This window comes from Antechinus flavipes, chromosome 4 (assembly GCF_016432865.1).
Source record: "Antechinus flavipes isolate AdamAnt ecotype Samford, QLD, Australia chromosome 4, AdamAnt_v2, whole genome shotgun sequence".
NCBI lineage: Eukaryota > Metazoa > Chordata > Mammalia > Dasyuromorphia > Dasyuridae > Antechinus > Antechinus flavipes.
The window spans coordinates 81,097,918-81,114,817 of NC_067401.1; the positions used below are offsets into that span (position 1 = coordinate 81,097,918).

Here is a 16,900-nt window from a genome sequence, read left to right on the forward strand (position 1 = left end):
GTCTATGTCTATCACCCGACTGCCTCATTTACTTAGAAAACAACTCTACTGGGAAGACTTTGGAGAGGGATAGTAAACTGTGCAATGCCTCATGTAAGTACAAATGAACCCCTTCTTCTTCTTCTTCTTCTTCTTCTTCTTCTTCTTCTTCTTCTTCTTCTTCTTCTTCTTCTTCTTCTTCTCTTTTTCTTCTTCTTCTTTTTCTTCTTCTTCTTCTTCTTCTTCTTCTTCTTCTTCTTCTTCTTCTTCTTCTTTTTCTTCTTCTTTTTCTTCTTCTTCTTCTTCTTCTTCTTCTTCTTCTTCTTCTTCTTCTTTTTCTTCTTCTTTTTCTTCTTCTTCTTTTCTTTTTCTTCTTCTTCTTCTTCTTCTCTTCTTTTTCTTCTTCTTCTTCTTCTTCTTCTTCTTCTTCTTCTTCTTTTTCTTCTTCTTTTTCTTCTTCTTCTTCTTCTTCTTCTTCTTCTTTTTTCTTCTTCTTTTTCTTCTTCTTCTTCTTCTTCTTCTTCTTCTTCTTCTTTTTCTTCTTTTCTTTTTCTTCTTCTTCTCTTCTTCTTCTTCTTCTTCTTCTTCTTCTTCTTCTTCTTCTTCTTCTTTTTCTTCTTCTTCCTCCTCCTCCTCTTCCTCCTCCTCTTCTTCCTCCTCCTCCTTTTCCTCCTCTTCTTCCTCCTCCTCCTTTTCTTCCTCCTCCTCCTCCTCTTCCTCCTTTTCCTCTTCTTCCTCCTTCTTTTCCTTTTCCTCCTCCTCCTCCTCCTCTTCCTCCTCTTTCTCCTCTTCCTCCTCCTCCTCCTCCTCCTAAGGCAATTGGGGTTAAGTGACTTGCCCAGGGTTACACAGATAGCAAGTTTTAAGTGTCTGAGGTCAAATTTGAATTCAGGTCTTCCTGACTTCTATCTACTGTGCCACCTAGCTGCCCCATGAACCCATTTTTCAAGGAAGGAAATAAGCATTTAATTGAGTGCCTACTATGTACCAGGTATTATGCTGAACACTATACAAATTTTATCTCATTTGATCCTCATGATAGTCCTATGAGGTAGGTACTATTATTATCCTTATTTTACAGTTGAGGAAAAGGGCCAATAGAAATTAAATAATTTGCTCAAAGTCAAGTGACTAATAAGTTTCTGAAGCTGGATTTGAACTCAAGTCTTTCTGTTTTCAGGCTCTATCCACTCTATATTCCAGTATGCATTAGCTTTCTTTTGTGTTGTCTTCCTCTATTAGATTGGAAGCTTCTTGGGGGCAGGGATCAATCTTTTTCTTATTTATATCTCCAGCACTTAGCCTAGTGCCTGGCATCTAGTAGGTACTTAATAAATGTTCATTGAATTAATTGAACTTGCTTATTTCATTGTTTCAAATGCTCCTCACTAGAAGGAGCTCCCCTCACCAGGAGCTACTCCTTTAATAAAGAACAATCCATTAAAAAAAAAAAACTTCTGGGCTTCAGTTTTCTTAGTGGTAAAATGAGGTGGTTTGACTAGGTGACCTCTTTAAGTTCCTTCTCAGCTCTGTCAATATGATCCTGTATTTCCCTAACATTGGGAGAATTCTTTGTAGTTAAATCATAACTACAGTTATAACTAACAGTTTCTAAGACTGGCACAAGCCAGAACAATGATTGCAAGGGCTCTTCTCTCTGTAAGTCAATCTAGAGTTAGGGAGGGCATACCAAGATCAGCACTTTGCCTGTGAGCTATTTCATGTCAGGATGTGCTGTTTTAATTGCAGAATCATAAGATCATTGTTATAGACCTGGAAGGGACAGCTAACTCACCTTACCCTTCTCCCCTCCAATTTGACATATAAGTAAACTAAGATTAGGAGAAAATATGACCTGCCCTGGTTGCAGAAAAAGTACTTAACAAAGCCAAGATTCAAATTCAGAAAGAGAGATTTGGCTTTAGGTTCTTAGGACCTCAATTTGAATCTCAGCTCTGTCACTGACTACCTGTGTGACATTGGCCAAATCACTTACTCTTTCTGGACCTCAGTTCCTTTTCTGAAAAATTAGCAGCTGGGCTAAGAACCTGTGATTAGTGATAGAGAATTATGCTCTGTGACTATGACTACATACCAGAAATCTTTCCATTGCTTCAAAATATTCAGTATTGGTTTTTTTCTTCTAAAATTTGTAAGCAATTACTCAAAATACAAGTGCCCAAGCCTTGCTTTGTTTGCTTTTTTTTTTTTTTTTTTTTTTTAAGAAAAAAGGAAAAATCCCTCTTGAAACTAATGGGGATGGTATGAGATTTGTACACTTGCTGCTTGGGAAAATGGCTGACATATTTAATGTGGCATTCAAATCTGTCTGGAGGGTGGTTTATAGAGTAATAAAATAAAAGGTAATTTATACATGGCAAGGAATTTGGACTGAACATAATTCCATTTTGTGCAGCAAGCCAAGTTGCTGTGCATAATTTACCCCCAAGCCAGGATTCTGTCTGATGAGCTCAAGTTACGGTACCCTTTCCCCCACCTTCCATCTCCCAACTGACTCCTCCAAACATAATTTTAAGAGACATGACTCCCAACATCCCTTGAAAAGACTTTTTTCTATGTCTGTGCCCAGACAAATTGACCTATTCTAAGTGGTCTAGTTGTCCTTCGTTCAAGAACATGTGATCTCAGAAATTCATTTCAGTGGAAGATCTAAAACTGGACTCTATAGAGACAAAAGGAGAGATCAGAGAGTGCCTTGACAAGGGATTACCTACATGCCCTTTATTTAAATCTAACCTTGAGAGAACTGTGCTACCTTTGTCTAGAGGAAGTGGGTGGCACAGTGATGATGGATCTGGAGTCAGGAAGACCCAAGTTCAAATCCAGCCTCAGAAACATACTAGCTATTTGACCTTAAGCAAATCATTTAACCTCCCAAAATGGCTCATTGTGAAAAGAAAATTAGATGATATTTGTGAAAGCCCTCCCTTCTGGAACCAATTTTCAAGTTATCCCCATACCCAAGTCGATGTTCTTAGGACCATGCTGGCACTCTAGAACCATCTTTCTCCCTTCACCCTTTATGGAAAAGCTATTATTATTTAATTTCTCTAGATCTCACTTTCCTTGTCTGTGAAATAAGAGGGTTGAACTAGTAGAGGTCAACAAACTATGATCTGAGAGCCAAAACTTGCTGCTGCTTATTTTTGTATGCTAAGAATGGTTTTTATATTTTTAAATACAATACATTTTGATTTTAAAATGTAAAATCATTCTTAACTCTCCAGCAGTACAAAAGCTGAACAAGGGCCATAGTTTACTGAACCCTGAAGTAGAACATCAGTAAGGTCTTTTACTAATCTAAATCCCCCTATTCTCTAATCTTGAAGCTTAGCTGTTTGGAAAGGCTGTGGTATTTTCAATATAAAAAGATTGGGAAGGGAATTTTAAGACCTGGACTCTCAATTTATATTTGCAATTTAATAGCTGTGTGTTTTGGGGTAAGTAACTTCTTTCTGGTCCTTCCACATCTTCTAAAAGAAGGACTGAGACCAAATGTCTTCTAGGGTTCCTTTTAGAGCTAACATTCTATGATGCTAATATACTCTTAAGATATCAGTGACCAACAATGTACTAATAATCCATCCTTCTTGTCATTTTGTATTTTAACAGAGGGCAATTCCTTTATTTTCATTTTTAATATTCATTTAAAATTTTTAGTTCCAAATTCTTTCCCATCCTCAGACCTTTCCCCATTTATTGAGAAGGCAGGCCATGTTGCAAAAACAAACAAACAAACAAAAACAACAATAAGAATCAAGAAAGTGAAAAAAAATGCTTCAATCTGCATTCAGAGTTTGTCAGTTCTTTCTCTGGAAGTGGATTGCATTTTGAGCCCTTTGGAATTGTTGTGGATCATTGTATTGCTCAATGTAACAAAGTTTTTCACAGTTGATTATCATTATAACACTGCTGTTACTATGTATAATGTTCTCCCGATTCTATTCACTTCACTTTGCATCAGCTCATGTAAATCTTTCTGTGTTCTGAATTCATTTCCCTTGTCATTTCCTATAACATAACAGTATTCCATTACAATCACATACGACAATTTGTTCAGTCAATTGATGGGCATTCCCTTCGTTTCCAATAATAGAGGCTACTTCCTCAACTTAAAAGAATGACTGGCTCTTGGTAAGAGTTTTAGGTATAGCCATTAGGAAAAGAGTTATTCAGGGAGACTTTAATGCCATTCCTTAAAAATCCCACCAACTCAGGGACCATCTAGTTTTTCCATGTTTAAGGCTATACTCAAAAGTCAATTGACTTTCTGGGCCATACTTTCAATTCAACAACAAATAGTTATTAAGGGCTTATATTATGTTGGGCTCTGCACCCAAGCTAAGAGGCGGCTAGGTGCTTCAGTGGATAGAGTACTGGTTCTAATGTCAGGAATACTTGAGTTCAAATGCAGCTTCAGACACTCACTAGATGTGTGACCATGGGCATCATTTAAGCCCTATTTATTCTTTGGAGAAGAAAATGGCAAATCATTCTAGTATCTTTGCCAAGAAAACTCTAAATGGGGTTAGAATGAGACTGAAATGACTTAATAGCAACAACTAAAAGGATACAGAGGCAATACCTGAATGAATCTTTGTCCTTAAGAAGCTTCCCTTCTATTGGAAAGGACACTTTTGTCCTTTTTCCCTGGATGAATGGATAGAAATAGCAAGATGCTTTCATACACCTTGTCCATGTTCATGTCTCCGGTCTGCTTTGTAGAAGTGAGACAGTCCCAAGTTTCTCAGTGGCTCTGGGTTGGTGTGAAGGTGTGCCTCTACCAACACTTTAGGGTGTATTGTCTGATGTAGGGTTGTTGTATCTCTAACAGGGAAGTGAGTAGTAGGAGATGCTCGCCTGATACTGGACAACTTGCTTCTGGAGAGGGTCTTTAGATGCATCTTATGGCCAGAGTTAAGAACTTAATAGGCATCAGTGGGGAGTGCAGTGATCAAGTAAATAAACCAACCTACGCCCAGGAACTAAATGTTGAGGGAGAGATGGGTCTGCAGAGCCTGCCAAAATCACAGTGCTTCATGTCCCAATGTGTCATCCTGGGAAACACGAGACAATGTGACTGGAAGGAAAAAAGCTCAGTGCTCCATGTGAGGAAGGAAAGAAGGAAATGAGGAACCATTGAGCAGGGGGGTGGGGTGGAAGGGGGTGCGATACATATGGCCCTTCAGATGCAAAGCTGAGGATTCAGAAGTAGATTGGAAAGTTAGGGCAGATGTCTGTGCCTGAGTTTTCTTCTACAGTCAGAGGATGAGTATGTCCTGGTACCAGTGCCTATGTTTTCTATCTGCTGGGTTTTATTTTTTCAGTTAAGCATTCAGTTAAAAAACCATTAAGGATTAGATGTATGCAGAATGGTAGTCTGCTAAGCAATTAACTATGAGTCAGGCACTAAGCTAAACAATGGGAATATAAAGAAAGGCAAAAATAATCCCTTCCCTCAAAAAGCTTACATTCTATCAGCTGAGATAACATACAAGTAGACTTAGAATAGATAGGTAATCTCAGAGAAGAAGGTATTATTAACTGAAGGTGGGGAAACCAAGAAAAACCTCTTGATAAAGAAAGTGGGATTTGAACTGCTGTTTGTCCTTCTTTGTGGAAAACCATGATATCAGGGTGATCTTGTTGTGATATGCTAGTGAATTGATGTGAGGGAAGGCTGTGCAAAGTCACCTGCCTCACTTTCTCCTTCAGAGCTATTTGGATCCAGTAACAAGATATAGATCAGGATGACTGGAGAGAGCCCTGAATGCAGTGGGAGATTTGAGTTAAATCTTGAAGGAAGCCAGGGAGGCGAAGGGCTGAGATGAGGAAGAGAGCATGGCAGACAGCTCCGTCTCCCACTTTTCCATGTCCCCCTCTTCACATCTCTCCCCTTCTTCTCTCCCTCTTTTTCCTTTCCTCTTTCTCTTCCCCTCTTTTCCATTTCCTCCCCCTTTTTTATCCTCTTTTCCTTCCTTCCTTCCTTCCTCCTCCTTCTCCTCCTCCTCCTCCTTCTCCTCTTTTTCCTCTTGCTCCTCCTCCTCTTCCTCCTCTTCCTCCTCCTCCTCTTCCTCTACTTCTTCTACTTCTTCCTCCTCTATTACCTCATCTTCCTCTACCACCAGCACCTCCCCCTTTTCTTCTTCCTCTTCCTTTCCCACTTCTTCCTCTTTCCCCTTCTCTTCCTCTTTTTCTTCTTTCTCCTGTTCCTTTCCCCCTTCCTCCTTTCCTCCTTTTCCTTCCTTCTGTGCCTACATAGATGTAGAGAACAGAAAAGTTCAGTTGCAAAAGATGTCAGAAGAGTTTTTTTTTTTTTTAATCAGAGATTAGGTTAGAGCTCTCAGTTGCTTGCCCCTTGTTCAAATTAAGATATGATGCTATTCTCCATGTGCATTAGGATCCTGAGCTCAGACAATGAATCTCTACCATCTATTACATGGTAGGCATTGGCACCATTTCATAAAGGCAGAGTGGAATATACATTTAGGAATTAGAGTAACAGTCTATGGTCAATAATGGAAAGGATAAGATAATCTATCAACAGACTTATTAAATGCCTACTTTGTGAAAGGCACTGCGCTAAACACTGAAAATACAAAGATAAAAATGAAATAGCCCCTGATTTCAAAGAGCTTAAATTCTAACCACTAGGAGAGGGGATTTGGTCAAGAAGGTAACCTTAGGACCTCCATCAGTCAACCTGATTTACTGTTTAGCTCTTCAACTGGAATTAGAATGAAACTACAAGCTCAATTCCCAGTAGGAGAACTGATTTGCAAATTCATTACTACCTAATAGATTTTTCAGAAACTGAATGAAATTGGCATTGAGTCAATGGTTATCTAGCAAGGGACAAAGAGAAGCACCAATTCAGAGATGGGAAAATAAGGAGCCATGTGAAGAGGAAGTAAAGGGCAGAGGGAGAAGGGAAAATAAAAGGGAGGGAGCAAGAAAGATAGGCAATCACTAAGGAGCTAAGTTAACAGTCCAGATAGCTGATGGATTTTGTAGATAAAACAGGGTATCTGAAATCAGGAAAATTTGAATTCAAATCCAGCCTTAAGTATTCAAACATATGATAAGGACAAAAGGGGAGACAGACAAAATTGTAGAAGAAAATATGAGAAGGGAGAAATTTGTGGGGAAAATCTGACAGATGGAACCTAGTCCCAGCCTTGAACAAGGAGAAAGGTTTTGATAGGTGGTAATGAAAAGAAAGAATACTTCTCAATAAAGAGTACACTTTGGACAAATGCCTAAATAGTACAAAGAAAAGCCAACAGTACAGTTTGGTTGTAGTGAGAATACCTGAAGGGGGATAGGATAATGTAAGATCAGGCTGAGAAAATAAATTGAATCCAAATTGTAGAGGATCTTGAATACCCAGCTAAATAAGAGAAAGAAAAAAGTTTCCAGAGATAATAATGACTCTTATTTTTCTCTCAACTCATCCCTAGATTTGGCTGATAGCCACAGTTACTCAGGGTGGTGGAGGAGTTCCTGGGTCCCTGGTTTTCTTTAGTCTGGACACCTGCTTGCCCTTAGGCGTCTGTGAGCCTCACAGGGCCTTCCGCTGAATTCCTGTATTCTCTTTTTAAACCACATTCCACATTTTATTTAGAATTTAGAATCTACAGCAGTGGTTGCTGCTGTACCAAATTCAAGAATATTTTTAAATTGTTTGTATAACAAGTAAGACTTTTCTTGGGGAAAGTTTGAGACCCAAGGTCTTTTAAAGACAAAGTATTTTAGTTTGCTCTAGCATTGCTGGAGGTGCTCTTTTGCTGAAGGCTTGTATTTTTAATTTTTTGGAGAGCATTGAAAAATGGCCCTCAAGAAAGGGACCCATATGTGCAAAAATGTTTGTGGCAGCCCTTTTTGTAATGGCAAAAAACTGGAAACTGAATGAATGCCCATCAGTTGAAGAATGGCTAAATAAGTTATGGTATATGAATGTTATGGAATATTACTGTTCTGTAAGAAATGACCAGCAAGATGATTTCAGAGAGGCCTGGAGAGACTTACAAGAACTGATGTTAAGTGAAATGAGCAGAACCAGGAGATTATTATACACAGCAACTACATTATATGATGATCAATTCTGTTGGACTTGACTCTTTTCAACAATGAGATGATTCAGACCAGTTTCAATGATCTTGTGATGAAGAGATCCTTTTGTACCCAGAGAGAAGACTGTAGGAACTGAGTGTGGATCACAACATAGCATTTTCACTCTTTTTGTTGTTGTTTACTTTCATTTTATTTTCTTTCTCATTGTTTTCCTTTTTGATCTGATTTTTCTTGTGCAGCAAGATAATTGTATAAATATGTATGTATATATTAGATTTAACATATATTTTTTATCATGTTTAACATATATTGGATTACTTGCCATCTAGAGGAGAGGGTGGGGGGAAAGAGGAGAAATTGGAACACAAGGTTTTGCAAGGGTCAATGTTGAAAAATGTCCTTGCATATGTTTTGAAAATAAAATGTTTTAATTTTTAAAAAAAGAAAGAAAAATGGCCCTCAAACCATTTACTTATTTATTTTAGCTCATTAATTCTTCCCTTGGACTGAATTTACCTGGAATTCCTAGTTCAACAGAGATGGACAGGAAACCAGGACAGACAAGGCTTAATTGGGACTGGGTGCAAGGGGACAGGCTTATTGATTGATCTTAGCTGATTCTTGCTCAATGCATCCATCAGATAATGGAAAATAAAGACTGCTTGATCTGCATTCAGTAAACCTGGATTCAAATCCTGACTCTCATCATTACTAACTGTGTGAAGTTACTCTAAGTTGCTATTTCCTATCAACAAAGGAGAAAAATTATACCTATCTTTCAGGGTGATTAGGAGTAAATAAGAAGTTCTTTAGACAGAAAGGATAACTATACACATATGAGATGGTTATTGTTATTATTTTATTATTTAACATCATTCTACATTGCAACTGATGATTTTCCTGAATGGCACATACTTACACCACAGATCTCCTTGCAAGCAATATTGGGATTAATTATAACACATTCAAAAAATATCCAGCCAACCCTATTAGTGTCCACAGTTTGATCTATTACAATGTAATCACAAGGCAGGCAATAAAAATGCTATAAATTCTTCCAGAGGGCAAAGCCCCCCTGATAACCTTAGATGCGCAAGACTGCAGGGAAACATCTCAGAATTAATTGCCAGATGGATACCAAAAATAATCATTCTTTTCACACCTATAATATCCTTCTATCTTCACAACCTGTGAGGTAAGTAGGACAGATGTACCCCTGTTACATGTAATTCCCTGGGCCCCTTTTACATGAGTGTTTCACAAAACTGTCCCAGGGTCAAAGCATGAGATAGAATAGCATTAACTCAAAATCATGGCTCACAAAATATCCCCTTCCCTCTGATTATTTTATTTTACCAGGCCAACCAGAGAATGCATTAATTTAAAGCAATAGACATATAATTAGACACCAGAGAAATATACGTGGTAAGAAAATGCCCCCCAACATAAAGGCACAGACTTTCCACAAGTTACTCATATCACCAGTAGGAGATATGGCCAGAGTAACAGACTCCATCATATCTGGAAAACCCCTTTACCTCCAACATCACTACTTGTTTTCTTGAAAACACGGTCATCCGGTGATGTCAGCAGGCTGAAAAATAGCATTACTTTTAAGACGAGGTATCTTTGGCAAGCTACTCTCTACTAAAATTTCTCTGTTGGGTTCAGTTTTCTGCTAGGAAATTCAGGTTTTTTGTATTATAGTTTTAAAATGAAATTTCAGCTTTTTTTACGAGTCTAGATCATCCAGATGCAGTCAGTCAGTTAGAGAAGATCTTGGTCATTTAAGTGTATCTTTTCTCTCCTGTTTCAGCTGTCATTTTGAGAATCCAATTTACTCTTTAACTTAAGAGTGAGAAAATTTCCTTCAATTACTTTTTGGTTTTTTGATGCCAATTATGGTCCATATAAATCAGAAATAAGACCTAAAGGGCTAGGTAGAGCTGATAGATCTGGTGGGCCCTGTTTTACTTTATATCAGAAAATAAATTGCTCTACTCCATTTATATATGCATGGAGAAATTTAGCACAGAGATTTACTAGTTTGTACAAATTCACATAGCAAGGATGTGGCAGAAGTGAGACTAGAAAACATATCTTTTAATTCTGAACTTAAGACTCAAATTTCAATTATGCTCTCTGTGTGTGTGTGTGTGTGTGTGTGTGTGTGTGTGTGTGTGTTAGAGACAGATAGACAAATGAGAAAATGAACATGTTCAAAATATAGGCTTATATTTAATGCTCAAATATGACTGTGAGCATGGGTGAAAACCTAGTGAGTATCCTAGCTTTAGTTCAATTCCATCCAGCTCAATAAACGTTTATCAAGTACTCATTATATAAAAAAGAATTGAGGAAGATCCAGATTTTAAAATGAATTTAAAAAAACTTTTCTTAAATAATTTAATTTGTAAAAAACCCCAAATCTAAAAATATAAGAAAGTTTTTTTTTAAGAACTAAGCAGAATTATAGATTGTAAATGACCAAGAACATCTATTATTTTGTCAACTGCTAAACCTAATACAAAAGCTTTAGATTTTGACTGTAAAAGAAATTGATTGTGTTTTGACATATTGGAAATGACTCATGGATATAACATTCATTTCTAAATTATCTATATATAATCAGACCAATGAAATGTTACAAGGGTAAAAATTAATTTGAAACTGAGAGAAAAATAAAAATGAGGAAAAAATATAATATGTAATAAAAACAATTGCAATCTGACCCATTTAAAAATTAAACAAAGAAAAATGGGAAGTGGATGGAATAAAAACATCAATAATAATTTTATATAGAAGTTTAACTCACATAAATCAATTTCCATAGTGAAGAGATCAAAAGATCCTCAAAATCATTTTAGCAAAACACCTAACTTATTTTTCAAGTAGAAAAAGATGGTAGTCAAGGGCAACACCCATTTAGAATATAAATTCATTTTGAAAATTTGTTAAGGAATAAAAGTAGAAAATTATGAATAATATTATCTTATAGTGAAAATAGTGAGAGGCAGTAAAAAGAAAAATCAACTTTAAAAAGGCCTTGTGAAATTCCCAGTTAAACAAAATCATTCCAAGAACTGAAAACTGGAAGGACAAAAATATGTGAAAGATAGAAAAAAATCTATAAAGATTTTTCTTTATAATAATTTCATTTCACCATCAAGACAATGGAGCCACCACATTTGGACTCTGACATCACGGTCCCATATGTGTTATATATGAAGTGGAATGTACTGAAGAAGAGAACAGAAGGGGAAAAGCAACTAAACTGAAACCAGTTTATGTGGAGGAGTTTCATGATGGAAAAAAGAATTTATTATTCTCAAAGTATTAAAAAAAAGACCCTAAAAATCTTATGCCATATTATTACCCTTAAAAAAGTGACCAAAAGCACCCCAAACTATCAATCTATATATCTACTTTTCCTATCTATATGCATTTTTATTAGAAAAATCTATGTAGGAGAATTTCTTTAAGAATACTAGAAAAGGCAGGCATTCAAATTATATCCACAATAAACTATATCATTACCATTATATAATTGACTGAAAGAAGTAGGTAATACAAACTTTTAGTTTGCATGTTGTTCAGTGATTTTAAAAATGGATTCACCAGACAAAGCATTTCTCCGGCAATGGAGAGGCATGGAGTGGGTGCAAGAAAACTGAAATATTTTACAAATAAGGTATTTTTAAGATGTACTGTATAGAATGGCATAAAAATATATATTCTTGAAAATGGTGAGTAGAGAAATGTAGCAAGAGGGAGAAATAATTATTGGCAAGGCCTATATTCTACTAGTATCCATTCAATGGTAAGAAACTTGAGAGAGTATTCCAGTATGCTGGACAGATTCCCTGTGGCAAATTTATTCAAAAACATGAATGAAAATTGAATAAGATGGAAAGGCATAGATGGATTATAATATCATTGGAGGGAATAATCACATCAGTAAGATCACACATCCTTAGAATATTGGATTGATCCCATTTCTTTTTTCTTTTTCTTTTTAGATTATATATTACATTCTTTTTTTTTCTTTTTTTTACATATTTTCATATGAGTTGTGTTGGGAGAGAAAAATCAGAACAAAAGGGAAAAATTGAAAAAAAAAATCAGAAAAAAAGGTGAAAACAGTATTCTCTGATCCACATTCAGTCTTCATAGTTCTATCTCTGACTGTGGATAGCATTTTCTATCCAAAGTTTATTGGAATTGCCTTAGATCACTAAATTGCTAAGAAGAGCTAAGTCTATCATAGTTTATCACACAATCTTGCTGTTACTGTGTATAATGTTTTCCTAGTTCTATTTGATTCACTCAGCATGAGTGCATGTTGTCTTTTCCTCCCTTTTTTTTCTTCTCTCTCTTCCTCATTCTTCCACCTCCTTTTCCCTTTCCTACTCTCCTCTTTTTCCTTTTCCTTCTCTCTCTCTCTCTCTCTCTCTCTCTCTCTCTCTCTCTCTCTCTCTCTCTCTCTCTCTCTCTCTCTCTCTCTCTCTCTCTCTCTCTCCCTTCCCTCCCTTCTCTTCCCCTCCCCTCCTTTCTCCTCCCCTCTCCCTCCCTCTCTCTCTCTCTCTCTCTCTCTCTCTCTCTCTTGTGCCCCTCCTTTGCCCCATCTTTCCTTCTCCTGTATGAAAGATAGAATATCCTACCTCTGCTCTCCCAGGACCATGCCCATTAGACCTTCCCCTCATGGTTTTCAGGTACCCTGAGCATGGTTGTTGGGGTGTCTTTTCTCTGTTGAGCCCTGACCAGTTTTAATTTCTTCCTTTGTTGGGGGCAGGGGGAGGTATTGGCTAGTACCATCACTTCCATTTAATCACTTACTTTTGGATGAGTTCATACAAAAAAAAAAGATCAATTATACAGCAAGACCAAACACAGAAATGGTTTTCCCAAATACCTTGGGGATACCCCATTCTACCTTAGACTCTGGGAGGGGAGCAGGCAGTTAGGATCAAAATTTAGTTCAGTTCCTACACAGCTTTGGTTCCACCAAGTTCAAGCTCAGATATACCACTTGCAGCAGATGAAGCTGCTTTTCAACTATTACTGGACTGAGTTTTCAAATGTCATTTTCTCAAGTCACTCCTTGTTCCTCTGGGCATTGAAACTGAACTAGCTGTGAAATAAAATTCTGGAATAACAGGCTATAGAAGAGCCCTCTTGACCTTTCAAATTCCCAAGGTCATGTGTTCCACTTCCTTTATTGGTTACCAATCTCGACACCAAGGCAAAGATGGATGACCACATCTAATTCAGGCTTTTTCAAAAATGCTAACAGTTGCAGCTATTCAGCCAATGGATTTGTGCCTAACATCCATTGTTTATTTGTGAACACATCATATTTCCCCAGGAGAAGATTTCTTGAGGACAGGAACTGTAGATTTTATTTCTCATGTTCCTCCTCTAATGATTTGCACATAGTACATACATGATAAATACTCACTCACTTTAAGCCAGTGAAGGGGCAATTATCTAGAAACTACAAATCTGTCTGCCCGAAGGACCTATCCAATTCTTTGTATGATTCAGAAGCTAACTTGGTATTATTTCCCTTTTTTTTTTTTAAAAGGGGGGCCTCCGGCAAAACCACTTTATTCAACTAATGACAGAACAAGGCCAAGAAATAGATCTCATTCTCATGACCCAGTGTCTGGCCTAGTTGTATTGTTTAGCTGATGTTATCAGATTTTGATGCTATCTATCACTCTTCTGCTGTTTGTTGCAAATTGATTATTATGTCTGGCGAATTATTTAAAGGTTGAGCTTTTCTTTAGAAGGATATGACTACCTGAAACAGTCTGCAAACTGTAATGTATAGAATAGAAATGCTGAGACAGCTCCATTCCATCCATAGTTTTCCTCTTCCTCTATCCCCACTTCCTTTCACCTCATACTTCAAGGTAGAGAAGTGGGACCTGAGAACTTTAAAAATTCATTGTAGAATGATAGCACTGGAAGAGAATTTATAGATCGTCTCAGCCAATTCTCTTTAAGGATGAAGAAATTGAGGTTTAGTGAATTTTAGTCAAGTTATACAAGCCAGTTAGTAGCAAGGTTGATACTACAATTGGGGTCTCTTGAGTTGAGACCAGAGGTCATTCTCCTCCACCGTTTTCAGGCTAGATAGTAGGGTCCTATTTGAAGACCCAATAGCAATTCCAGTTGTACCCAGTTCCCATAAAGATTTATCTGATGACTCCCCCCTTTTTCTCTTAAACAATCTTGTTAGCATAGGACCTTTTGTTGTTGCTGTTATTCAGTCACTTAATCATGTCTAACTGTTTGGTGACTCCATTTGAGGTTTTCTTGGGAAAAAATACTAGAGTGGTTTGCCATTTCCTTCTCCAGCTAAATTTACAGATGAAGAAATGGAGGCAAACAGAATGAATACAGGATCACACAGTTAGTAAGTGTCTGAGGTCAAATTTGAACTCCAGACACAGCATTCCATTCACTGTGCCCCCTAGTTCCTCACGTGGAAGTTCCTAACCCTTTGTACAGTTCCAAAACTCTGTGCAATTTAAAGTTTTGCTACCTTAAAGATTTATAAAGCACTTTACACTCATTATTTCATCTGATTTTCATACAGCCCATGTGGTAGGGGCTATTATTTTCTCCATTTTATAGATAAGGTCAGTGACTCATTCTGACTGAGTCAGAATTTAAACTCCAGTTTTCTAGACTCCAAGCCTAGCATTTTATTTGTTATGGAAAACTGCATCTAGGGTTTTAAGGATAGATAGATATCTTAGCAAGGGAGCAGCTAGGTGATACAGTGGATAGAGTGCTGGGTCTGGAATGTGGCATCAGACAGTAGCTGAATGACTCTGGGCAAGTCACTTAATGTTTGCTTCAGTTTTTTCATCTGTAAAATGAGCTGGAGAAATGGCAAGCTACTCCAGTATCTTTGCCAAGAAAACCCCAAATGAGACCACGAAGAGTTGAATGTAACTGCAGGAGAAGACAGCTCAAGTTATACTTGATTTCCCAGTAGCACACAATTTAGGGAGTGATTGCCTAGAGAAGCAATCAATATCACTGTTTCCTCCTGGTGGACAGTGTAAAAGGTGTCTTTGGCCATTGACCTAGAAAATAACAATTCCTATTCTTTAACAGTCTTGTCTAAAAAGACCAATAATGCTTTGTAGTGGGCATTTAAAAAAAACACACACGAAAATTTGGGAAAACCCAAGCTGTTATTTCTAGAGAAACAGAAGGAGATTACGGCAGTTACTTTTGTATCTATACAAACGTGAAAGGGTTGCACAATTATCTAGATAATTTGAGTCAGCTCAGAAAATTCAAGTCGTCTTTCATTAAAACATCCTTAATATAGTAGTCTAATTTGTTTTTGCTAGATTTCTTTGCTTATTTTGATGGGGGACCAGAAAGGGCGTTATTCAGTTATTTATTTAACTGATTTTTTTTCCTTCTGAAGGGGACATTGGAAGACAGAACTTGGCTACCCAACTGTTGAGCACTAACCACCAGACGGCGCTATCCCCTTCCTTACAAGTTTTGTATATATCACTGTTGAGGACTTTGAGGGGGGCTTCTCTTTCCCGGTCCCTACAGTATTCTTGGAAATAATTTCAGCAGAGACTGATTTCACCTCTTGTTCTTCAGGCGATCTTGATCTGCTGGATCCCGTTAAGATCTCTGCTTGTGACGCTCACAAAGAGGAGTCCCCACCCAAAATCCTGACCTCTACTGTAAGTTCCCTGGTTGATTTTTCTACGAGACCTGAAATAAATCACGCAACCACTCCCTGCCTTTGTTTCTCTATTTGTAAAATCTCTCTCTCTCTCTCTCTCTGATTAAGGACACAATCCACGGGCGACTTCCCATTTTAGGAATGTTGTAAGGACAAATTAGCTCAAGTATGTAAATACTTGTAAATATGTTACAGACGAATAAAGACAGAATGTGCTTCTATATATCCTTTCCTCTTGGAAATTTCATATAGTTTTCTTCAGGGAGGGAAAGTAATTTCTAATCCCCAGTACCAACAAGTCTCCTCCCTACCGGTTTCTCTTTGTTTAATATCAACCTCAAATTTCTCTTCCATCGTTCTCATTTTGAGAGTGGGGGTGAAAGATGGGGGGGCGGGGAAGAAGTCAGGCTGGGGGAGGGGCAATGAACGACTGTCACTGAAGTGTCACGCTGCCCTTTCCTTTCCTTCGCCTGTGTGTGAGTGTGTATATGTGTGTGTGTTGAAGCGTGTGTGCTCGAGAAAGAGAGTTCTCGGAGCATCTAGTCCCCGGACCGAGAGGCTGGGCTGCTGAGCGCTTTCTCCAAGAGCCGGGTCGAGGACGCAGCAGCAGCCACCCTGCCCCTCGGCTCTCACCACCTGTGAGCTAGGAGGACCCCCGGCAGCGTGGACTGGAGGGCGCGTACAGCCCATCACCTACCTCCCCAGCAGCCTCCCGTAAGCCCCTCTGCGTCCCAGGGAGCTCGTAGAAGCCATGGAGCATCCCCACAAAGAAGGGGAGACGGCGGCGGCGGCGGCGGCAGCCACAACGGCTGCAGCCGCGGACCCCCGGGGAGCATCCTCGTCCAGCGGGGTAGTGGTGCAAGTGCGGGAGAAGAAGGGTCCCCTGCGTGCAGCCATCCCCTACATGCCATTCCCCGTGGCAGTCATCTGCTTGTTCCTCAACACTTTCGTACCGGGACTGGGTAAGGAGAGGTGGGCGGGTGGGACTCCTTCCAAATGCGGGGTGACTACAAAGCGGCTGGCCAGGATTGGGGGGTGCGGAGGAAGGCACAGAAGGTGCGGTTCTGACCACGCTGAGGGTGTGCGAGTGCCTTCCCC

The 16,900-nt window shown here is 38.5% G+C and overlaps 2 protein-coding genes across 2 annotated transcripts in view; one reads left to right on the forward strand and one right to left on the reverse strand.

Annotated features, from left to right (window-relative positions):
* Nucleotides 1–201: 201 nt before the first annotated feature.
* On the reverse strand, nt 202–16,492 carry LOC127561273 (cilia- and flagella-associated protein 251-like; the record flags this gene model as incomplete). Its single annotated transcript, XM_051996561.1, is given in 5 exon segments — nt 202–320; nt 358–544; nt 547–791; nt 5,996–6,116; nt 16,355–16,492. Coding segments are annotated over 5 exon segments (810 nt in total), but the record flags the coding sequence as incomplete, so codon positions are not given.
* STUM (stum, mechanosensory transduction mediator homolog) overlaps nt 16,203–16,900 on the forward strand; it is a 103,224-nt gene continuing 102,526 nt past the window's right edge. Inside the window, exon 1 of the mRNA XM_051993419.1 lies at nt 16,203–16,764. Coding sequence (XP_051849379.1) covers nt 16,554–16,764 — 211 coding nt within the window. The 5' untranslated portion in view covers nt 16,203–16,553. The remainder of the gene's footprint in view (nt 16,765–16,900) is intronic.